This window comes from Vipera ursinii (assembly GCF_947247035.1).
Source record: "Vipera ursinii genome assembly, chromosome: 1".
NCBI lineage: Eukaryota > Metazoa > Chordata > Lepidosauria > Squamata > Viperidae > Vipera > Vipera ursinii.
Genome location: NC_139512.1, coordinates 6,063,890 through 6,089,197, shown reverse-complemented (window position 1 = coordinate 6,089,197; position 25,308 = coordinate 6,063,890). Strand labels below are relative to the sequence as shown.

General features: G+C 44.8%; 1 protein-coding gene across 5 annotated transcripts in view; it reads right to left on the bottom strand.

The window, feature by feature from the left end:
• WDR18 (WD repeat domain 18) overlaps positions 1 to 25,308 on the bottom strand; it is an 81,513-nt gene that overhangs the window by 35,430 nt on the left and 20,775 nt on the right. For all 5 annotated transcript variants that reach the window (XR_014492678.1, XR_014492679.1, XM_083364059.1 and 2 more), the window contains exons 3-7: positions 12,789 to 12,922; positions 9,895 to 10,036; positions 5,883 to 6,026; positions 2,433 to 2,497; positions 457 to 581 (exon numbers count right to left, since the gene is read on the bottom strand). Coding sequence is in view for 3 of the 5 variants with exons in the window: in XM_083364059.1 (XP_083220185.1) it covers positions 457 to 581; positions 2,433 to 2,497; positions 5,883 to 6,026; positions 9,895 to 10,036; positions 12,789 to 12,922 (610 nt within the window). In the remaining 2 variants the exon portion in view is untranslated. The remainder of the gene's footprint in view (positions 1 to 456; positions 582 to 2,432; positions 2,498 to 5,882; positions 6,027 to 9,894; positions 10,037 to 12,788; positions 12,923 to 25,308) is intronic.

Sequence of the window (25,308 nt, the reverse complement as noted above, 5' to 3'; positions counted from 1 at the left end):
GTGCGACCTGTATTGATATTCTATGGATCTTTACATCACTCTTTCTAAGCCTTAGTTCATTTCACCCATCATTCACCCAGCTTTTTTTTTGGTATATTACCAAAGTTTATCTATATTTTGGTTACTAATGTCATCATAACCTTGTCTTCCGGTAAATCAAAATTTACTCTTGGTTACTACTTCCCCCCCAGATATTTTCTCTATAATCATTAGGACAGAGCATCTCCACTTGCCAGAAATTCTTCAGTTCCAAGATTAGGTTTGCCTGAGCTCTCAATAACAGCATGAGATGTTTTACCTAAAAAGCCTTTGTGTTTTGAACTTCCAGGTTTAAAAGCACAGAAGCCCATTTTTCCCTTTCTTTTTTCCAACCATGTCTGTTTCTGGATTCTCAAGAGCTGGCAGTTTCCCTTCTCTCACCAGGTCAGTTAAATATTCATACAGACATGCACAGACCTTTGTAGTTCACGGTGCGGAGACACTGTTTGCTCTGGATGTCCCACAGCCGAACTGTTTCATCATGAGAGCCGGAGAGCAGTAGGCTTCCGTCAGTGGAGACGGAGAGACACGTCACTTGATTCCTATGGAAAGACAAGGCAGAGGCTTTACTTGAGGTTCTTCAATGTTTTCTCAAGAGGGGATTTGGGTACAGGTGTCCGTGCTCTTGCTCAGCAGAACAAGAGGAAAGTCCTATTACTTCAACATCAATGGCAGGGGTAGGCAACCTTGGCTCTTTTATGACTCATGGACTTCAACTCCCAGAATTCCTGAGCCAGCCGTGCTGAGGGAAAAGGGAGAGGTTTCCAAGCTGAACCATGCTGGCTCAGGAATTCTGGGAGTTGAAGTCCAGAAGTCATAAAAGAACCAAGGTTGCCTACCCCTGATCTATGGCAAGTTGAAAAAAAGCCGTATTACATTCTGAAGAGACCCCCTCTTCCTGTATGGTCATACAGGTAGTCCTCATTTAAAGACTCCCTCATTCAGCGACTGTCTGCAGTTATAACAGTGAGCAAAAAGTAATTTTATGACCTTTGCAGGACTGTAAAGCAAAAGAAAGCCGAAGCAAGGTTTTTCAGCACAGTTGTGGTTTCCCTTAGTTATTTGTTTTATTACATTTATATGCTGCCCATCTCACTATCTAAAGCAACTCTGGGTGGCTTGCCAGCCACATTACTTAATGACTGAGTTGCCAGTCCTGATTTATTAAACAAGGAAACTAGTCTAAAATTACTAGTCTATTTTTGAAGGATCCTTGGTGATCTCTGAGCTTGGTTGTTTTCTTACAGATGTTTCATTACCCAAACTAGGGAACATCATCAGCACTAATGAGGTTACCTAGTTTGAGTAATGAAACATATGCAAGGAAACAACCACGTTCAGTTGACCACCAGAGACCCCTCATTTCAGTCCCAAGCTACAAATATTCTCCTTGGTACTTCGATTTTATTTATCAAATTACTGTAATATTTTTATTAAGAAAGTGGCTGAAATGGTACTTGGAATGTCTTTGCTCCCACATTCCAGCCCTCCTCACCAAAGTTCTTTTAACTCTTTGGATAGTACTTGCCATGGAGAAGGGCCTCTCACTTATAAAATCTGAGTCTCCAAAAAGATCGTTGCTATCCTGATACGTTCTATCTTTCCTTGCTCTTGTTTCTCAGACAAAGGTGGAACCGAGATCAGCTCTAATTCCTCATCAAGGTATAGGTAGTCCTCAACTTACGACCACAAATGAGCCCCAAATTTCTGTCGCTAAGCAAGGCCATTGTTAAGTGAGTTTTGGTCCATTTTATGATCTCTCTTGCCACAGCTCTTAAGTGAATCACTGCAGCTGTTAAGTTAGGTAACAATGGTTGTTAAGTGAAACTGACTTCCCCACTGACTTCGCTGGTCAGAAGGTTGCAAAAGGGGATCACCTGATCCTGGGACACTGCAACCGTCGTAAATGTGAGCCAGCTGCCAAGCACCTGAATTTTGATCGTGTGAAAAAATGGTCATGTCGCTTTTTTTTTAAGCACCTGAATGAAACCATTCATTTAATGACCCTTCAGTAACTCTGAATGGTTATTAAATTAATGGCTGTAAATCGAGGACTACCTGTAGAAGGAAATAGCAGCCCATGCTGATGAGATTTCGAAAATGGGGTTGAACCAAGGACTGCCATTTTTTCAGGTGGCAGTACCCCCTGTGCAGTCTCACCCAATGGTTTCACGTGGCCCAAGGAGAGATTATGCCATGCTCATCTCAAGAACCCATCTGAGGCGATTAAAGTCTTGAAAAATGCCAGCCATATGATTTTTATTTGGGATTTTGTCGTCTTGGGATTATGACATTCATTCCTGCAGCAGCCCTAAAGCGGAAGCCATGCTGGCTCAAGCTAAATATTCAAGTCCTGCCAGTTCAAGAAAGGAACAGAAAATGAAAATTCTCACCTATGTCCTTTGAAGAGCTTTCCATTCTCCTGCTCAGACTGAAAACCTCTTTCTCTTTGCACAGGCTGAGAGAAGGGAGAAAATTATAGTTTAAAGCACCATTCTGGATAGTTAAACAGGGATGAAAGACGGAGGAAACTGCCTCCTTCCAAGTTAATAATCCACTATATTCTTTGTATTTTGCTCAGGCAGCAGTACTTTGGTAGAGAGACCTTCCCGTTATCTCTAGCCCTGGTGGCGCAGTGGTTAGAATGCAGGTTACTTCTGCTGACTCCTGGCTGCCAGCACTTTGGCAGTTCGATCCTGACCGGATCAAGGCTGACTCAGCCTTCCATCCTTCCGAGGTTGGTAAAATGAGGACCCAGATTGTTGGGGGCAACACGCTGACTCTGTAAAACTGTTTAGAGAGGCCTGTAAAGCACTATGAAGTGGTATATAAGTCTAAGTGGTATTGCTATCGCTCATACTTTTAAACTGGAGGTACTCGGCATTCCTTTATCTTCCATTTGGACTATGGTTGCTCTAGAAGAGGGGTTCCCAACCGGGGATGCGAGACGATATTCCAGGGGTGTGTGCAAAATCTTGGGTTTTCAAAATTATAGTGTATATGCATAATTCGTTGCTGTTATTTTGAACTTTTGTAAGGGGTGCAGAGACATCACCCTGTCAACAAAAGTGTGTATAGTCAAGGCTATGGTCTTCCCAGTTGCAATGTATGGCTGTGAAAGTTGGACCATAAGAAAGGCTGAGCGCCAAAGAATTGAGGCCTTTGAACTTTGGTGCTGGAGAAGACTCCTGCGAGTCCCTTGGACTGCAAGGCGATCAAACCGGTCAGTCCTAGAGGAGATCAACCCTGACTGCTCTCTAGAAGGCCAGATCCTGAAGCTGAAACTCAAATACTTTGGCCACCTAATGAGAAGGAAGGACTCACTGGAGAAGAGCCTAATGCTGGGAAAGGTTGAGGGCAAGAGAAGAAGGGGATGACCGAGAACGAGGTGGCTGGATGGAATCACTGAAGCAGTAGGCGTGAGCCTAAATGGACTCCAGAAGATGGTAGAGGACAGGAAGGCCTGGAGGAATGTTGTCCATGGGGTCACCAGGGGCCAGACACGACTTCGCAACTAACAACAACAAGGAGAAAGCAGGATTTGGGGTGACTTGTGCTGTCGAGCTTATCTGCAGGAACACAAAGTCCAAAAGACAACACTGCTACATTGCAGTCACATTTTAATGAGGCATATTGTATTAGTTAATTATGGTTTTCTTTCTCCTTTTCTTTTCTGCGCTGCTTAGAGCGCCATGGCTTCAGTTGGGTGGCCATATTAATAAGAAACTAATGGGAAGAAAGCATGGGACATTCAGATCTGACTTTCCATTCTTGACTTAACAGATTTAACAGACTTATAAAATGTGGCATTATTTGTTCACAATGTAAGGAAGGACCTTCTAACTCTTTCCTTTATTACATTAGCAATAGCACTTAAGACTTACAGTATATACCACTTCATAGGTCTTTACAGCCCATTCTAAGCGGTTTACAGAGTTAGCATATTGCCCCAAACAATCTGGGTCCTCATTTTATCGACCTTGGAAGGATGGAAGGCCGAGTCGACCTTGAGTCGGTCAGGATTGAACTCCTGGCCAGTTAGCCTGAAATACTGCATTCTGACCACTGTGTTACCACGGCTTATATTATCATGGAAAGCTTTTTTGGACTGCTGTGTAAATCAGGAACCGCCAATGTGCTTATTCATGAGCACCAAGATGTAGGAGAATGTCTGTAAGGTTGCCTCAGGAACTTTGAAATCATTAATATTTTAAAAGATTTGTTTTAAATGCTCAAAACCTGGCAAAGGTATAAATCAGGGGTCTTCAAACCTGGCCCTTTTACGACTTGGGGACTTCAACTCCTAGAATTCCTCAGCCAGTGTGCCTGGCTGAGGAATTATGGGAGTTGAAGTCCACAAGTCTTAAAAGGGCCAAGTTTGAAGACCCCTGGTATAAATCATGCAAGACTGCACTCCTCACCTCAAGTGCAAGTAGACCTTGACTTATAAATGAGCCTGAAATTTCAGTCCTAAGTCATTATGATCATAGGTCAAGGCATCCTGTGATAGGATTCAGAGTTATAACCCTTTTTTTCATGGTCATTTAGTGAACACCATGGTTGTTCAGCAAATCTAGTTTCCCCCAATGTGCATTTGTTTTGCTGGAATCTAAATGCTGGAAAGTAGCTAAAAATGTCACCAATGTCGCAAATGGCGATCACATAACCGCAGGATGCTACAAACAGCTGTAAAGATGAGCTGGTTACCAATCGCCCAAAATGCGATCATATGACTGTTCTGTGTTTGTGTGTCCATCATAATTCCAAGAATGGATCATAAATCGCTCTGGGGAGATCCACTGTAACTTTGAAAGGTTAAGAAATTCGTCTCAAGTCAAGGAATATCTGCATCGTGAGATTTAAAGCAAGAAGGGGGGAAAAAAACCTCACAGGGTTTGGTAACCCTGTGAAGTCTTGGCCATTTGTTAATTTAATTTTACTTTTTTAATATATTTTTGCATCCATACAATATCTGTCCTAAAGTGCAGAAGATTTCTATAGCAGGGCTTTTCAACCTTTTCACCCATTGTACCATTTTTAGCATACAGCAACATCCGAGCACCACCAGTCGCCTAGCAAGGTGTCAAAAACTTGACCCAAAAAAAGGAAAAAAAAGTGATTAAGTACAGGCAGTCCTCGACTTACAACAGTTCGCTTAGTGACTGTTCGAAATTACAATGGCACTGAAAAAAGTGCCCCCCAAGCCACAGCCGAGCAAGACACCTGCCTGCCCGCCTGGCGGCGCTCTTCCTCCTGTCTGACGTTTTCATTGTTGTGAGCGTTTCTGTTGAGGATTGGCAGTGGGGTTGGGGTGGGGGTGTTTGGTTTTTATTCCCCCCCCTGTGCTGGGTGGTTGCAGCAGGTTTTGGTCACTTCACATGACCCTGGGGCACTGTGACCGTCATAAATATGAATCAGTTGCAAAGCATCTGAATGTAAATCACAAGACCCTGGAGATGCTGCAACATTCCAGCTGATCGGCACTTCTTCTGGGCTCAGCAGAAGTGCCAGGATCAGTGCTGAGCTCCAGCTGGAGCCTGGTGCTGATCCTGGCGCTTCCACTGACAGCCCCGAAGAAGCGCTAATCCTGGCACTTTCGTTGAGTCCTGACAGCCCTGCAGCTCCAGCGGTCTCTCGCTCATTCCCCTCCCCCACTACCACTTTTCTAGGATGGTCACGTACCACCTGCCAAGTGCTAATGTAGCACAGGTGGTACCCGTACCACTGGTTGAAAAGCCCTGTTCTATAGAACATAACGATCCTATTACGTCTGAGATTTCATCCCACTTCGCTGCCCAAGACACCTGGGCTGATTACCAGAAGCTGCACAGAATGGGACCCACCCAGGAGCAGAGGTCAACCTGGAAGACGGAACCATCCAACCCGCCGCAGAACATGTGGTATTCCGCAAGGTCAAGGGTCACTGACATGATGCTCACATCGAAGACGACAGAGAGGAGAAGGTTCCCGGAGGAGATCTCCCACAACTGAGAATGAGAAAAAGGGGCACATTAAATCCAGTTTTTAGCTATAATGCTACAAAATTAAGCCTGGTGCCAGTCTATGAATATGACATGTATTATGTACAAACAGCAATATATTGGGATTTTTACACAGAGAAACTCTTCTTTTCAGGGATTCTAGCAAAAGATTTGGCAAGAACAAAAGGCAATGAGTTCTTATAAATGCATCTTCCCCAACCTGGCATTTATCCAGACTCTGTTTCTTCCCTTGAGATTAAGCCCACGTGCTGAGCGCTGTGCTTTCTGCTGTTCTTTTGTCCTAGCTTGTGTCTTATAATCCAGATGGAATTTTAGATAACCCAACCTCAGGGAAACAGCCACGGCTTCAGTTAAACAGGCTGAGGCTCGCTGGTACTGCCAACTGTATAAAAGCTGGGCGGAAAACCCAGGATATCCGAAGGAACACATCGCAGCACACACGGCGGCAATTCTGTGGCTGAGGCTACTTTGCATGCAGGCAGTGCTTGTTTAACAGCCACTCGTTCGGTGACCGTTCCAAGTTACAATGGTGTTGAATGAGGGGTACTTATGACAAATCCTCATAGTTGCGGCTGCTGCAGTGTCCCTCGTTGCAATTTGGGATCTTGGCTACCAGCTTGAGATTATGACATTGCAGCATCCCACAGTCACGTGATTTATCATTTGTAACTTTCACTGTCAGCTTCCATCAAGCAAAGTCAATAAGGAAGCCAGCAGGAAGTTGCAAATGGTGATCACACCTGCAGGAAATGCTATGGGATTTGCTTAATAAGGTTAACTGGGATTGCTGGAACTACCGCTGCAAGTTGGCAGAGTCACGTGAAGCTGTGCCTTATAACTGCGTTGCTGAGTGACGGAGTTCCCAATCTCAATTGCGGTTGTTAAATGAGGACCTACTACACCTTGAAAGTTGTAGACTGTCCATAATACAAAACATTTATATACAAACACAAAATGTTTACAGGGAGTGCAGAATTATTAGGCAAATGAGTATTTTGACCACATCATCCTCTTTATGCATGTTGTCTTACTCCAAGCTGTATAGGCTCGAAAGCCTACTACCAATTAAGCATATTAGGTGATGTGCATCTCTGTAATGAGAAGGGGTGTGGTCTAATGACATCAACACCCTGTATCAGGTGTGCATAATTATTAGGCAACTTCCTTTCCTTTGGCAAAATGGGTCAAAAGAAGGACTTGACAGGCTCAGAAAAGTCAAAAATAGTGTGATATCTTGCAGAGGGATGCAGCACTCTTAAAATTGCAAAGCTTCTGAAGCGTGATCATCGAACAATCAAGCGTTTCATTCAAAATAGTCAACAGGGTCGCAAGAAGCGTGTGGAGAAACCAAGGCGCAAAATAACTGCCCATGAACTGAGAAAAGTCAAGCGTGCAGCTGCCAAGATGCCACTTGCCACCAGTTTGGCCATATTTCAGAGCTGCAACATCACTGGAGTGCCCAAAAGCACAAGGTGTGCAATACTCAGAGACATGGCCAAGGTAAGAAAGGCTGAAAGACGACCACCACTGAACAAGACACACAAGCTGAAACGTCAAGACTGGGCCAAGAAATATCTCAAGACTGATTTTTCTAAGGTTTTATGGACTGATGAAATGAGAGTGAGTCTTGATGGGCCAGATGGATGGGCCCGTGGCTGGATTGGTAAAGGGCAGAGAGCTCCAGTCCGACTCAGACGCCAGCAAGGTGGAGGTGGAGTACTGGTTTGGGCTGGAATCATCAAAGATGAGCTTGTGGGGCCTTTTCGGGTTGAGGATGGAGTCAAGCTCAACTCCCAGTCCTACTGCCAGTTTCTGGAAGACACCTTCTTCAAGCAGTGGTACAGGAAGAAGTCTGCATCCTTCAAGAAAAACATGATTTTCATGCAGGACAATGCTCCATCACACGCGTCCAAGTACTCCACAGCGTGGCTGGCAAGAAAGGGTATAAAAGAAGGAAATCTAATGACATGGCCTCCTTGTTCACCTGATCTGAACCCCATTGAGAACCTGTGGTCCATCATCAAATGTGAGATTTACAAGGAGGGAAAACAGTACACCTCTCTGAACAGTGTCTGGGAGGCTGTGGTTGCTGCTGCACGCAATGTTGATGGTGAACAGATCAAAACACTGACAGAATCCATGGATGGCAGGCTTTTGAGTGTCCTTGCAAAGAAAGGTGGCTATATTGGTCACTGATTTGTTTTTATTATGTTTTTGAATGTCAGAAATGTATATTTGTGACTGTTGAGATGTTATATTGGTTTCACTGGTAAAAATAAATAATTGAAATGGGTATATATTTGTTTTTTGTTAAGTTGCCTAATAATTATGCACAGTGATAGTCACCTGCACACACAGATATCCCCCTAAAATAGCTATAACTAAAAACAAACTAAAAACTACTTCCAAAAATATTCAGCTTTGATATTAATGAGTTTTTTGGGTTCATTGAGAACATGGTTGTTGTTCAATAATAAAATTAATCCTCAAAAATACAACTTGCCTAATAATTCTGCACTCCCTGTATATGTTACTTATATGTAAGGGTGTAGGTCTATACATATGTTGTATATGGTATGTTTAAATGCGTGTTACGTATGTGTACACTTTGGGAGCAACTAAATTTCATTTTTAATGTCTGCCCACAGTAAAAAATGACAACAAAGGTTATCTATCTAACAGTAACAGGCACCACGACTGCGACAGATTACCAATTTTGAGCCGAGGGGTTCATTTTTCTTACACTCCAGCTAAATGCCAAGGATATGGTGCTGTTGTTTTGGTTCTTGAATCGGGAACATTCCAGCATTTAACTCATCCCTCTTTTCCCCCCCAAATTCTTTACCTCTCCTGGTATCCTGAGACTAGTTAGAACACAAGGTGAGATTATCTTACAACACGTTCAGTTCCACATATTGTTTCCAAGTAGAAATTTCTGAACTGTGTTATACATAGGACAGAAAAAAAAATCCATGAGAACAGCTCTAAATCAAATATTATATCGCCCTCCCGCCCTTCCAAGCACGTTTTCTGTCCAGAAACCTTTAGCAAAGCTGCACAGGATTTGTTGTGTGTAAGCAAAATGTTTCCATTTCCAGACCTACCAAGTGTACCAGCACAAATGAATATGCCTATGTACTGTACATATTTGCCAAGCAGTGGTTATAATTCCTACCTTAAAAAGGATTCGGCATGAACAAAGCAATTCGATTCCCTAGCTGTGTATAAAATTCTGTGCTTTGGTTCTGGAACATTCCACTTTTCTCCTAAAACAGACTGAACTTCCTTTTCTGCATACAGTTTGCTGTTTTTCAGAAGTGGATCTTTAGGAACAGTAAGTGGTTTGTTCTGTCCTGGACAAATTCAGTCGCAGAGAAACACTAACAGTTTGACTAGAGAATTTTGGGAGAAAATCAGAATACTCCAAGAACACAGTATTTTGCACAAAACTATAGTGCAGCTAGTCCTCAACGTACGACCACGTTTGAGCCCAACCTTTCAGTTGCTAGGCGAGACAGTTGTCAAATGAGTTTTGTCCCGTTTTACAACCTTCCTCACCACAGTAGTTAAGTGAACCACAGCAGTCGTTTTAAGTGAATCTGGCTTCCCCTTTGACTTTGCTGGTCAGAAGGTTGCAAAAGGTGGTCATGTGACCCCGAGACATTGCAACCGTCATAAATATGAGTCAATTGCCACGAGTCTGAATTCTGATCATATGACCTTGGGGATGCGGCGACGGTTGTGTGAAAAACGGTCATAAGTCACTTTTTCCCCCAGTAACTTTGAACAGTCACAAAATCAATGGTTGTAAGTCGAGGACTCCCTGTGCTGCTTCCAAACCGAGTATGATTACCTTTGCTGTTTGGTCCAAAGAGGCCGTGGCAGCTCTGGCCAAGGGACCACCGACACCACAGCAGAGATCTGTGACGGGAAGGCTGTGCCGTGACCACACGTGGCGGGGCTCAGGGCTTTGGGTATGGTCCACCTGTAGCACGCTAAGAAATGAATTGGTTTTAACATGGTAAATAGGAAAGTTGTACGCAAGGATGGATTTGGAGTGAGTTTATTTATTTATTTATTTATTTATTTATTTATTTATTTATTTATTTATTTATTTATTTATTTATTTATTTAATAATATTTCTATACCGCCCTTCTCCCGAAGGACTCAGGGCGGTGAACAGGGCAAGAATAAAAAATACAGAATTACAAAAATTAAAAAAAGATTAAATACATGCCCACTAAAAACAATCAATACTATATTAAAACCCCAATAAAACAACCGTAAAAAACCCCCACCAATCCCCCCTCAGGCCAGGCCGGCTTGTTCGAATAAAAATGTTTTTAGATCGCGGCGAAAGGAGCGAAGATCAGGCGCCATCCAGAGCTCAACCGGTAGCTGGTTCCATAGCTCCGGGGCGCCCACAGAGAAGGCCCTCACCCTGGAGGCCACCAATCGACATTCTCTGATCGGCGGCACCCTGAGGAGTCCCTCTCTGTGGGAACGCACAGGGCGAAGGGAGGTTGATGCCGGCAGCAGGTGTTCCCTAAGGTACTCCGGACCCCTGCCATGTAGGGCTTTAAACACCATTACTAGTACCTTGAATCTCACCCGGAAGACAACTGGTAACCAATGCAGCTCACAGAGCAGAGGTGTAACATGGGAGTATCGGGAGACTCCCAACACAACTCTCGCAGCTGCATTCTGTACCAGTTGGAGCCTCCGGGTGGTCCTCAAGGGCAGCCCCATGTAGAGAGCGTTGCAGTAGTCCAGACGAGAGGTCACGAGCGCGTGAGTGACCGTGCATAAGTCATCCCGGCCTAGATAGGGCCGCAACTGGAGCACCAGGCGAACCTGGGCGAAAGCCCCCCTAGTCACAGCCACTATGTGATCTTCCAAGGTGAGCCGTGAATCTAGGAGGACTCCCAAGTTGCGAACCCTATCTACGGGGGGTAATAGTTCACCCCCCATAGAGAGAGATGGAATATCCGAATTGACCCGGGATGAAGGTATGCAAATCCACTCAGTCTTGTCGGGGTTGAGTTGCTGTCTCCCTGCAAACGTGCACACCATTTAATCTCTAACGCAATAATGCTAAACGTGTGTGTTAGGGAATTCAGGTGGAAACCAATTGAGCAGATAATTACAGGCTGCCCGTTTTATCTGCACGTTGTTTTTGACAAAAGCCTAAACCTTTAGACTTCCTCCAGTTGTCTCTACCTTCAGTTTTAGAGCAACGTGCCTAAATCTGACCAAATGAGGAGAAGAAAGTTTGTCAGCTTCCTGCAGACACTGAATAAATCTCAGAATTCATTCACTGGGATGTTATTGGGGAATTTTTTTTCCCCATCTTCCGGAATCTCTCTTTTTTTCCTCCTGACCTTTAAAGGCTTTAATGTTATGCTTTTTAGCCTAAGCAAGCAGCCTTACTTTCATCTATGACACATGCCACTGAGGATGAGAGCTAAAAAGACAAGACACTATAGAGATAACTCCTAAATCCTGGCCAATAACTCTCTCCCTAAATATCAGTGTAAAAATGGCATTCTGGTCTTTTTTTTTTTTTTGGCAAAACTTGTTTAATTCTACGAAGTTCTTAGATCAAGGTGTATGGCCTTATTGTTTAAACCAGCGTTTCCCAACCTTAGGAACTTGAAGATGCGTGGACTTGGCTGGGGAATTCTGGGAGTTGAAGTCCACGCATCTTCAAGTTCCTAAGGTTGGAAAACGCTGGTTTAAACTACTCAGGAGGTCATGTGATGTTGATGAATCCAAACTTAAAAGGTACTTCTTTAAAATAAATATTTATATTAATAATATTAATATTGATGATGATGAGATAATAATAATAATAATAATAATAATAATAATAATAATAATAATAATAATAATAATAATAAGGGATCTTGGACCATAAGGGATCTATACCATTTCAGAGAAATGGCTGTCTAGTCTCTTCTTAAAAACTTCCAGTCTTGGAGCATTCACCACTTCTGGAGGCAGGTTGTTTCACTACTTCAAACTGTCAGGAAGTTTCTCCTTAGTTCTAGGTTGGATCTCTCCTTGACTAGTTTCCATCCTTCTTGTCCTGCTTTCAGGTGCTTTGGAGAATAGCTTGACTCCCTCTTCTTTGTGGCAGCCCCTGAGATATTGGAACAATGCTATCATGTCACCCCTGACCCTTCTTTTTGTTAAACTACACATACCCAATTCCAGCAACCGTTCCCTATATGTTTTAGCCTCCAATCCCCTAATCATCTTTGTTGCTCTTCTCTGTACTCTTTCTAAAGTCTCAACATCTTTTTTACATCATGGTGACCAAAACTGCATGCAGTACTCCAGGTGTGGCCCTACCAAGGCATTGTAAAGTGGTATTAGTACTTCACGTGATCTTGATTCTATCCCTCTGTTAATGCAGCCTAGCACTGTGTTGGCTTTTTTGGCAGCTGCAGCACACTGCTGGCTCATATTTAAGTGATTGTCCACTAGGACTCCAAGATCCCTCTCACAGTAATGCAGAATGAAAAGTAATTTAGTTTAAAGCTTAACTGGACGCCTTTGTGAAGATAGTACAAAGGATCTCCTTCTGCACAAAAGTGGAACGTACCTCTTCTAAAGATCCGGACACTTTCAGTATGTTAACGCTGGTGCCCAAAATAATATTCACATGCAGGAGCACTGGGCAAATGCAGTGATGCTGATCTCATGGGCAGAATCGGGAAATGGGAGGCCATTTCAATTCATACCTGTACAGGCTCCACACTATGACAAGACAGTCTTTGGCTCCAGAGAGAAAATGGCTGCTATCATCCGTGAAGGCCAAGCAACTTAAGTCCTGATAATGTCGATTCAGGATAGCCAGCAGGTTCCCACTAGATACCTGCAAGGGAAAAAAAAAAGAGCAGGAGTAGAAATAAAGAGATGAAATTGAAAGTCCGGAGCTTCTCCTGCAAGTGGACAGATCTATATCTCTCTAAAATTCTGATTCTGTAACCTCTGACTACTTGAAATGTTGCACCATGGAGCAAAAAAGCATTTTAACCAAGGTACCTCAGAAGGGCTAACCTTACAGAATGCATCCAAAATCCAGGACCCATGACTCAAGTGGAATTGAAATTTGGCATTTTTTTTAATAAAATATTTTATAACATAAAAATGATCACAAACCAATTTATTACATAACGCAAAATGTCACATTAACATTTCCCTGTGATGTTTTTAAGTACATCTGCGTGTACATACACACACCTCTGAGCATCTTCCGGAATTTGTTTATTTAAAACGTTTATATGGCTGCCCATCTTTCAACTAACTCTGGGCCGCTCCCAATCAAAAAATTAACACATACAATCTTATCATTACTGTAAAAATCACTGATTAATAAAACAAAAATATTAACAGCAATGTTAGAAAGTTTTACTTCACAGAGGAAGGTTGGAACTAACTCCCAGAGGAGGCAGTGGGTACATCATCAGTACCTTGAGGTTATGCTTGCTTGGGATAAACCACAGGTCCATCATCAGACAAAAATAAATAAATAAAAATAAAACAACAACAAACTAAATAATAAAACAGTAACACCACCAAACACCGTCTGTGTTTGATAGCCACCATATGTGCCTATTGCGGGTCTTTGGGAAGGACTCAACAGGCAGACAAAAACGTCAAATCCAGTCTGAATATCTGGGTGATTGTGCAATGACTATAAAAATTAATAACAATAAATGAATAAATTAGAAAACAAAAGCAAACAAAAAAAATCAAAGGGCAGACTAGATGGACCACTGGTTCTTTTCCTGCTATCAGTTTTCTATGTTCCTATTAAACCAAATGCACAGGTATACAGTTGCAAGAAAAAGTATGTGAACCCTTTGGGATTATGTGGAATTTTGCATGAATTGGCTATAAAATGCACTCTAAACGTCATGTAAGTCACAACAATAGAGAAACACAGTCTGCTTAAAATAATACTACACAAACATTAGCTGTTGTCATGTTTTAACTGAACATAAGATGGAAACATTCACAGTACAGGGTGGAAAAAGTATGTGAACCTTTGGACTTAATAACTGGTTGACCCTCCTTTGGCAGCAATAACCTCAACCAAACGTTTCCTGTAGTTGCAGATCAGACCTGCACAACCATCTGGAGTAATTTTGGACCTCTCCTCTGCACAAAACTGTTTCAGTGTAGCAATATTCTTGGGATGTCTGGTGTGAATCGCTCTCTTAAGGTCATTTCAATCGGGTTGAGGTCAGGACTCTGACTGGGCCACTCCAGAAGGCGTATTCTGTTCTGTTGAAGCCATTGTTTTGTTGAATTACTTGTATGCTTTGGGTCATTGTCCTGGTGCATCACCCATCCTCTGCGGAGCTTCAGTTGGTGGACAGATGGTCGTACGTTTTCCTGCAAAATGTCCTGATAAACTCTGGAATTCATTATCCCATCAATGCCAACAATCCGTCCAGGCCCTGAGGCAGCAAAGCAGCCCCAAACCATGATGCTCCCTCCGCCATGTTTTACAGTGGGAGATACTTTTGTAACCCTTTCCAGCTTCATGCAAGTCAACAATTCTTGATCGTAGGTCTTCCGAGAGCTCTTTTCTGTGAGGCATGGTTCACATCAGACAGTGCTTCTTGAGACCAGTAAACCCAAAACAGGTGTGTATTTTTAAAGGGCAGGACAGCTGTCAGCAACACATCCAATATCATCACACTGATTGGAGTCAAAGTTGGCTCACTCCTGGCTCCAATTAGCTCTTGGAGAAGTCATTAGGCTAGGGGTTCACATACTTTTTCCACCCTGCACTGTGAATGTTTACATGTTATCTTCAATTAAAACATGACAACAGCTAATGTTTGTGTAGTATTATTTTAAGTGAAAGTGAAGAAGAACTAAAGAGCCTCTTGTTGCGGGTGAAGAAGGAGAGTGCAAAAGATGGGTTGAAACTAACATTAAGAAAACCAAGATCATGGCATCCGGCCCTCTCAATTCCTGGCAAATAGATGGGGAAGAAATGGAGGTAGTGACAGATTTTGTTTTCCTGGGCTCCAAGATCACTGCAGATGGGGACTGTAGCCAAGAAATTAAAAGACGCTTGCTCCTTGGGAGGAAAGCCATGGCAAATCTAGACAGCACACTAAAAAGCAGAGACATCACCCTGTCAACAAAAGTGCGTATAGTCAAGGCTATGGTCTTCCCAGTTGCAATGTATGGCAGTGAAAGCTGGACCATAAGAAAGGCTGAGCGCCAAAGAATTGAAGCCTTTGAACTGTGGTGCTGGAGAAGACTCCTGCGAGTTCCTTGGACTGCAAGGCGATCAAACTGGTCAGTCCTAGAGGAGATCAACCCTGACTGCTCTTTAGAAGGCCAGATCCTGAAGCTAAAACGCAAATACTTTGGCCACCTAACGAGAAGGAAGGACTCACTGGAGAAGAGCCTAATGCTGGGAAATATTGAGGGCAATAGAAGAAGGGGACGACAGAGAATGAGGTGGCTGGATGGAGTCACCGAAGCAGTAGGCGTGAGCCTAGATGGACTCCAGAAGATGGTAGAGGACAGGAAGGCCTGGAGGAACATTGTCCATAGGGTCGCGATGGGTCGGACACGACTTCGCAACTAACAACAACAACAACAACATTTTAAGCAGACTGTGTTTTTCTATTGTTGTGACTTACATGACATTCATGCAAAACTCCACGTAATCCCAAAGGGTTCACATACTTTTTCTTGCAACTGTAGTATAGGTGATACCTTGTTCAATAGTAGCAACTGTGAAAGGGATCTTAAGAGACCTAGTACACAATCACTTAAATATGAGCCAACACCGTGCTAGGCTGCATTAACAGAGGGTATAGAATCAAGATCACATGAAGTGTTAATACCACTTTACAATGCCTTGGTAATGCCACACTTGGAATACTGCATCCAGTTTTGGTCACCATGATGTAAAAAAGATGTTTACGTTTATTTACGTTTACGTTTATTTTATTTCTATACCGCCCTTCTCCCTAGGGACTCAGGGCGGTTCACAGGCATATATAAAAATAACGGTACAAAAGTTAAAAAGAAATTAAATCAATGCCCAGTTAAAAACAATAATACAATACAAAACCACCAAATTTAAAACCCATAATCCCCCATCAGGCCAGACCCGCTAATTCGAATAGGTGGGTCTTCAGGCCACGACGGAAGGTTCGGAGGTCTGATGTCGTCCGGAGCTCCACCGGCAGTTGGTTCCATAATGCCGGGGCGCCCACAGAGAAGGCCCTCCCCCTGGGGGCCACCAGTCGACATTCCCTGACCGGAGGCACCCTGAGGAGGCCCTCTCTGTGGGAACGCACAGGGCGGAGGGGAGTTGACGCCGGCAGCAGGTGGTCCCTGAGGTAACCCGGACCCATGCCATGTAAGGACTTGAAGATCATAACCAAGACCTTGAACCTCACCCGGAAGACAACTGGCAACCAATGTAGCTCGCGGAGCAAAGGTGTAACATGGGAGTATCGGGAAACTCCCAAGACAACTCTCGCGGCCGCATTCTGTGCCAGTTGGAGCCTCCGAGTGGTCTTCAAGGGAAGCCCCATGTAGAGAGCATTACAGTAGTCAAGGCGAGAGGTCACGAGCGCATGAGTGACCGTACACAAGGCATCCCGGTCCAGATAGGGCCACAATTGGCGCACCAGGCGAACCTGGGCGAAAGCCCCCCTAGTCACGGCCACTATACAGTCATGGCCGAAATTGTTGGCACCCCAGAAATTTTTTCAGAAAATCAAGTATTTCTCACAGAAAAGTATTGCAGGAACACATGTTTTGTTATACACAGGTTTATTCCCTTTGTGTGTATTGGAACACAACAAAAAAGGGAGGAAAAAAAGCAAATTGGACATAATGTCAAACAAAACTCCAAAAATGGGCCGGACAAAATTATTGGCACCCTTTCAAAATTGTGGGGAAACAAGATCGTATCAAGCATGTGATGCTCCTTTAAACTCACCTGGGGCAAGTAACAGGTGTGGGCAATATAAAAATCACACCTGAAAGCAGATAAAAAGGAGAGAAGTTCACTTAGTCTTTCCATTGTGTGTCTGTGTGTGCCACACTAAGCATGGACAACAGAAAGAGGAGAAGAGAACTGTCTGAGGACTTGAGAACCAAAATTGTGGACAAATATCAACAATCTAAAGGTTACAAGTCCATCTCCAGAGATCTAGCTTTGCCTTTGTCCATAGTGCGCAACATTATCAAGAAGTTTGCAACCCATGGCACTGTAGCTAATCTTCCTGGTTGTGGACAGAAGAGAAAAATTGATGAAAGGTTGCAACGCAGGATAGTCCAGATGGTGGATAAGCAGCCCCAAACAAGTTCCAAAGAAATGCAAGCTGTCCTGCAGGCTCAGGGAGCATCAGTGTCGGTGCGAACTATCCGTCAACATTTAAATGACATGAAACGCTATGGCAGGAGACCCAGGAGGACCCCACTGCTGACACAGAGACATAAAAAAGCAAGATTACAGTTTGCCAAAATGTACTTGAGTAAGCCAAAATCCTTCTGGGAAAACGTCTTGTGGACAGATGAGACCAAGATAGAGCTTTTTGGTAAAGCACATCATTTTACTGTTTACCGAAAACGAAATGAGACCTACAAAGAAAAGAACACAGTACCTACAGTGAAATATGGTGGAGGTTCAATTATGTTTTGGGGTTGTTTTGCTACCTCTGGCACTGGGTGCCTTGAATGTGTGCAAGGCATCATGAAATCTGAGGATTACCAAAGGATTTTGGGTCGCACTGTAGAGCCCAGTGTCAGAAAGCTGGGTTTGCATCCGAGATCTTGGGTCTTCCAGCAGGCCAATGACCCCAAACATACGTCAAAAAGCACCCAGAAATGGATGGCAAGAAAGCACTGGAGAGTTCTGAAGTGGCCAGCAATGAGTCCAGATCTGAATCCCAATGAACACCTGTGGAGAGATCTTAAAATTGCTGTTGGGAAAAGGCGCCCTTCCAATAAGAGAGACCTGGAGCAGTTTGCAAAGGAAGAGTGGTCCAAAATTCTGGGTGAGAGGTGTAAGAAGCTTACTGATGGTTATAGGAAGCGACTGATTTCAGTTATTTTTTCCAAAGGGTGTGCAACTAAATATTAAGTTAAGGGTGCCAATAATTTTGTCCGGCCCATTTTTGGAGTTTTGTTTGACATTATGTCCAATTTGCTTTTTTTTCCTTCCTTTTTTGTTGTGTTCCAATACACACAAAGGGAATAAACCTGTGTATAGCAAAACATGTGTTCCTGCAATACTTTTCTGTGAGAAATACTTGATTTTCTGGAAAAATTTCTGGGGTGCCAACAATTTCGGCCATGACTGTATGATCTTCCAGGGTAAGCCGTGAATCTAGGAGGACTCCCAAGTTGCGAGCCCTATCCACAGGGGGTAAAAGCTCACCCCCCACAGATAGAGATGGAACATTTTGAATGTCCCGGGATGCCGGAATGTACAGCCACTCAGTCTTGTCAGGGTTGAGTTGAAGTCTGTTCCTCCCCATCCAGACCCGAACCGCCTCCAGGCAACGGGACATCACAGCGAGGGCATCACTGGGGTGGTTTGGGGTCGAAAAGTTGGGTATCATCGGCATATTGATGATACCCAACTCCAAAACCACGAATGATCTCACCCAGCGGTTTCATGTAGATGTTGAACAGGAGAGGCGAGAGAACCGACCCCTGAGGAACTCCAGAAACGAGAGACCTAGGGGCCGATCTCTGCCCCCCTGCCAACACCGACTGCGAGCGTCCCAGGAGATAGGAGGAGAACCACCGAAAAACTGTGCCTCCCACTCCCAATCCCCTGAGACGCTGCAGCAGGATACCATGGTCGATGGTATCGAAAGCCGCCGAGAGGTCTAATAGGACTAGGACAGAGGAATATCCCCTATGCCGAGCCCTCCAGAGATCATTCACCAATGCGACCAATGCCGTCTCCGTGCTGTACCCGGGCCTGAAACCCGATTGGTAGGGGTCCAAATAATCCGCTTCATCCAGGACCAGAGGGAGCTGATGCGCCACCACACTCTCAACAACCTTCGCAAGAAAGCGAAGGTTGGAGACTGGACGAAAGTTGTTCAATACAGCTGGGTCCAAGGCAGGCTTCTTGAGGAGAGGTCTCACCACCGCCTCCTTCAAGATGGTGGGGAAATAACCCTCACTCAAAGAAGCAGATATAACCGCCTGGAGCCAGCCTCGTGTCCTCTCCCTAGCTGCATAAACCAGCCAGGAAGGGCACGGGTCCAACAAACATGTGGAGGAGCTCAGCCTCCCCATAATCCTGTCCACTTCATCAGGGGTCACAGAATCAAACTCTTCCCAGGTAACATTGACAAGACCGCTCGTGTCCTGATCGCCAGACTCTGCCCAGTTGGAGTCCAAACCGGTCCGAATCCGAGCGATTTTATCCGACAGATGTTGACTAAATTCCTCGGCACGACCCTGCAAGGGATCCTCCCTCACCTCCTGATTAAGAAGTGAGCGAGTCACCCTAAACAGGGCGGCCGGGCGATTATCTGCGGACGCGATGAGGGTAGAGAAGTAATTACACCTCGCCACCCTCATCGCTGCGAGATAAGACCTAATGTAGGTTCTTAACCGCAACCGGTCGGGTTCGGATCGGCTAGACCTCCAACAGCTCTCTAGGCCCCGTTTCCGACGCTTCATCTCCCGGAGCTCTGCGGTAAACCATGGAGCTCGCTGGGATCTGCGCCGGGTCAGGGGCCGCAAGGGTACAACCCGGTCAAGTGCCTCAGTGGCTGCCCTTTCCCAGGCTTCCACTAAGGCATCCGCCGAGCTGTGAGCAATGGAGGCAGGTGGGGACCCCAGCGCCGCTTGGAATCTATCAGGATCCATTAAGCGTCTGGGGCGGTACCATCTAATTGGCTCCGTACCCCCACGGCGGGGGGTGGCAAAACGGAAGACCATCCGCAGGAGATGATGATCGGTCCATGACAGGGGCATAATAAATGGAGAGCCCCCACCAAGATCATCCAACCACCGTCTAGATAAAAAAATCAGGTCAAGGGTGTGACCTCCCTCATGAGTTGGTTCAGAAATTACTTGCGTCAGGTCCATGGCCGTCATGGAAGCCATGAACTCCCAAGCTAGCTCAGATGAACCTCCCAGGGATGGTAGATTGAAGTCTCCCAAAACTATAAGTTTGGGAAACTCAACCACCAACCCCGAGAGGATATCGAGCAGCTCGGGCAGGGCTGCCGCTGTGCGACTAGGCGAAATGTACACCAGCAGCAAGCCCAACTGCGCCCCAGAACCAAATCCCACAAAGAGAGACTCACACCTGACTATCTGAGAAACGGTGGTCTCCCGCGGACATAAGGTCTCCCTAATAGTGACCACCACTCCCCCACCCCTACCATGAGCTCGTGGCCGGTGTAGCACCCGGAAGCCTGGTGGGCAGAGGTCAACCAAAGGGACCCCACCCTCTGGGCCCAACCAAGTCTCCGTGATGCAGGCCAGGTCCGCATGCTCACCCTCAACTAAATCCCTAACGAGGGGAGCTTTATTGACCACGGACCTGGCATTCAGATACACCAGCCGGAGCTCAGGAGGCTGCACATCCTCGCTCCCGGGACCTCGGGGAAGAAGCAGAGGGTCGGAGCGCCTCACCGCTTGCAAGTAGCGGAGATGGCCCTCCCGGTAGCGATACGGCCCCCTGTCTATCCGCCTGCTGCCATTCCCCGTCGTGGGAATTGGTAATCCCACGACCCGCTCGTGAGCTCCGGAGACAGCGACACCCTGTTCTCCCGCCGCGCGGTCGGACCCAAGTCTGGCCTGAGCTATGGTTGATTGGCCACCCCCCAAAGCCAGACAACCCTTATCACCCACCCCTCTCCCTAACCCTATAAAAAATTTAGATAAAAAAATGATCAGAGGCCTTCTATTAACTTTATGTTGACGGCCCCTGCCCCTGCCCAGCCATCTCTCAGGGTCCCGTCATCGAGGTGGTCTTTGTTGAGACTCTGGAAAGAGTACAGAGTACAGAGAAGAGCAACAAAGATGATTAAGGGATTGGAGGCTAAACCATATAGGGAACGTTTGCTGGAATTGGGTATGTGTAGTTTAATGAAGAGAAGGACTAGGGGTGACATGATAGCAGTGTTCCAATATCTCAGGGGCTGCCACAAAGAAGAGGGAGTCAAGCTATTCTCCAAAGCACCTGAAAGCAGGACAAGAAGCAACGGATGGAAACCAGTTAAGGAGAGAAGCAACCTAGAACTAAGGAGAAATTTCATGACAGTGAGAACAATTAATCAGTGGAACAACTTACCTCCAGAAGTTGTGAATGCTCCAACACTGGGAGTTTATAAGAAGAGATTAGACAGCCATTTGTCTGAAATGGTATAGGGTTTCCTGCCTGAGCAGGGGGTTGGACTAGATGACCTTCAAGGTCCCTTCCAATATCATCATTATTGTCATCATCATCATCATTATACAAAACCCTGGCACCAAATCAAACTTTTAATGTGCAATTATCTAGCCTTATCCCAGGCCTTGGGGAAAAAGCCAGGTCTTTTAAAAATCTTTTCCAGGGAAGGTAATCCGTTGGAAGCTCTGCTGTTGCTGAAGGCATCAAAGAATCTGGTAAGGAAATATCTCTGAAAGGTTGACAAGCGGCTCACAGCTCATAGGCTGTCTCGTTTCACATACAGAAAGCAGTAAGGTTTATCATAGCAATGTACCTAATAGGGTCGATTCACACATGCCATAAAATTATCCTGTCAGATTTGGAAGTAGCTGTGGATGTGTCATCTCTCCGACCTACTTTGGATCCTTGCATGGCAGGATGCAGTGACAGCAGCTTTGACAAAGGGTCACTGGGGGCAAACTTTTTTTTCATCACAGAACGCTTGACTGTCTCATTTTACCGGAGCTCCTGCCTGACCAAAGAATCTCAGAAATTCAAAGTCTTGTTTATTATTTTGTGAGGTAACAATTTAAAATACAGGAAACCTAATTTTCCCATTTGGGAAATATTATTTTTCTGATTGAAGTTCTCATAATCTCATAAAAGACTTAATTAATGTGCTGCATTACAAATTAACCTGCAATACTGTACAGTAATTGGCTTTTCAGGAACTTCAAGCAACCGATTTACTTTTGTGGGAGGGTCAGTTTGGGGCCCGTATTATACTCTTTTCTCCAAATTTTATCCCTCCAAATAGTGAGATTGCTGTAACAGGAATGGAGCTATTTGCGGACTGATTTATTTGCCTGAGACCTTTTGTGACCTGGAAGGGAACACAAGAGGACGATGGACAACATGCTGAGCCTCGTGGCTGAGTTTTTCATTTAAGAACCTGTCAGAACCCACTCCAATCCACACCTTAGGAAAGAAAAACTCTTGGGAGACAAGATTGTCCAAGCAGGAACTTTTACTAAGACGTACATGACAGAGGATAGAATAGACAGGATCTGAAAACTGTCTCACAGATCGATATTTTTAAAGTGTCCCCGAGTAAAAAACCCCTCCCCTCAGCCCATTTGGTCAGTCCCGGATCAGTCAAGTCTCAGGTGTCAAACCCCTCCTGGGAAAAAGGAGAACCACCAGTACATTTGCAACATAATTACTTCCTCCCCTTCACATTCCATCCGGAGATACAAACCAGAATTCCACCCCCACACACAAAAGCGGCCATCTTTCTTGTTTGCTCGTAATCAGATAGGGAGAGGATTTCCCTTTCATCGCAAGAGCCAGAATAATAATAATAATAATAATAATAATAATAATAATAATAATAATAATAATAATAATAATAATAATAATAATAATAATAAAAGTTGGAAGGGACCTTGGAGGTCATCTAGTCCAACCCCCTGCTCAGGCAGGAAACCCTATACCATTTCAGGCAAATGGCTGTCCAGTCTCTTCTTAAAAACTTCCAGTGTTGGAGCATTTACAGCTTCTGGAGGCAGGTTGTTCCACTGGTTAATTGTTCTAACTGTCAGGAAGTTTCTCCTTAGTTCTAGCTTGCTTCTCTCCTTGACTAGTTTCCATCCGTTGATTCTTGTCCTGCTTTCAGGTGCTTTGGAGAATAGCTTGACTCCCCAACCCCTTTCTTAGTTGTTCGTAGTTCAAAGGGAGAGGGTTTCTTTCATAGGTCTTTTTGTGACGGCCAACAGGCAGGCTGAATAAACAAACAGTTACATCTAAGGGAAAGAGATGGGGCAATAAACGCCCCCGTCTTCCCTTTCCTCCTTGGGAATGGCAGAATCCAGTAAGGGGGTGGTGGTGGTGAGATTTGGGTTTGCAGAGAGAGGGAGTTAGAAATGAAATATAAAAGGATTCTGACGGAACCTCTGATAAATTCCTGGGGATCACTGTACTTTGTATTATGAGTGTTATCCAACATCCTGATCCAACTGGAAAGGTTAAGTAATGTACCACAATATTATTTTAATTTTCCTTGTAAACCGCCCTGAGTCCTACGGGAATAGGGCGGTATATAAATTTAAATAAATAAATAAATAAATAAATAAATAAATAAATAAATAAATAAATAAATAAATAAATAAATATTCGTATAGAAAAAAGAAGAAGATGATTTTGATCTCTTAAAACTCTTTTGCCTTACTCTTTTCCATTCCAAAATCTGGCAACTCTAATGGTAATGAGGTTTAACTCTGGTTCTTTATAACCGCAGACAAATCCTTGTTGACTGACAGGCTACTCTGAACCAGGAATCATAATATTCTGATTGCAAACCATATTTTTTTTTACCTTATCCACAGTTTGTGCTAACAGTTCATTCATGGAGGCACAGCCATAAAGACAATGTGGCAATAGAGAAATTAATGGAGTGGTCTTGCCACCTGCTATTTTTTTTTTATCTAGCAGCTTTCTTCCAGATAGAAATCACTCCAAATGGCTCGGCTTAAAACAATAGCTAACATTTTAGCCGACACAATACAAATGGAGAAAAGAGAGACAAGAGAAAAAGAAATTATCTAATGTCTCTGGCTACAGCAGGAGAGTGTTGAAGGACATTCCAGAGACACTGCCTTCTATGAACCTTCAGAAGATTAGGTGGTAGAGCTATAGCCTTCAACCATTCAACAAAATGGGTTTCCAGGCTTCCACCTACTCCAAAATTTAGTGATCGCAATGGAAACCTCTTCCAGCTGAAGAATAAGGAGAGGCAAACTTGCTCCTTCTGATGCAGCCATCTGGAAGGGTGCCTTTGGAAGCAAGTAAAGAAAGCAGGGGGTTGGACTAGAACAGGGGGTCCATAAACCCCGGTCCGTGGACCAGTACCGGGCTGCGGCATGCCAGCAACTGGTCCACACAAACAAGCAGAGCCCCATCTGCGGGATGCAGGCAGCACACAAAACCACACATCCTCCAGTCCACGGAAAAATCTCTCTCCATGGAACCGGTCCCGGGTGCCCAAAAGGCTGGGGACCTCTGGACTAGATGGCCCTATGATTCTATGTTCTAGAGGAAAAACCTGATAGCCCGAGTTTGCCAAGGGAAAGTGGGAAACTCTCGTCTCAGAATGCAGCAGAGTGGGAAGATGCATCTGGACAGGATGGATGAAATGCTTCTAAAGCAGGGCTTTTCAACCAGTGGTACGAGTACCACCTGTGGTACATTGGCACCTGGCAGGTGGTACGTGACCATCCTAGAGACGTGGTAGCGGGGGAGGGGAATGAGCTGAACCGGTGGCAACACCGCACAAGCCTGAGTGAGAGATGGCTGGAGCTGCAGGGCTGTCAGGGCTCAGCAGAAGCGCCAGGATCAGCGCTTCTTCGGGGCTGTCAGGGCTCAGCGGAAGCATCAGGATCAGCACCAGACTCCAGCTGGAGCTCAGCGCTGATCCCAGCGCTTCTGCTGAGCCCAGAAGAAGCGCCAATCAGCTGGAACGTTGCAGCATCTCCAGGGTCTTGTGATTTACATTCAGATGCTTGGCAAATGATTCATATTTATGATGGTCACAGTGTCCCAGGGTCATGTGAAGTGACCAAAACCTACTGTAACCACCCAGCAGACCCAGGGGGGAATAAAAACCAAACACCCCCACCCGTCCCCGCTGCCAATCCTCAACAGAAATGCTCACGACAATGAAAACCTTGGACAGGAAGAAGAGCGCCGCCGGGCGGGCAGGCAGGTGTCTTGCTCAGCTGTGGCTTGGGGGGTACTTTTTTCAGTGCCACTGTAACTTCAAACAGTCACTAAGTGAACTTTTGTAAGTCGAGGACTACCTGTACTTC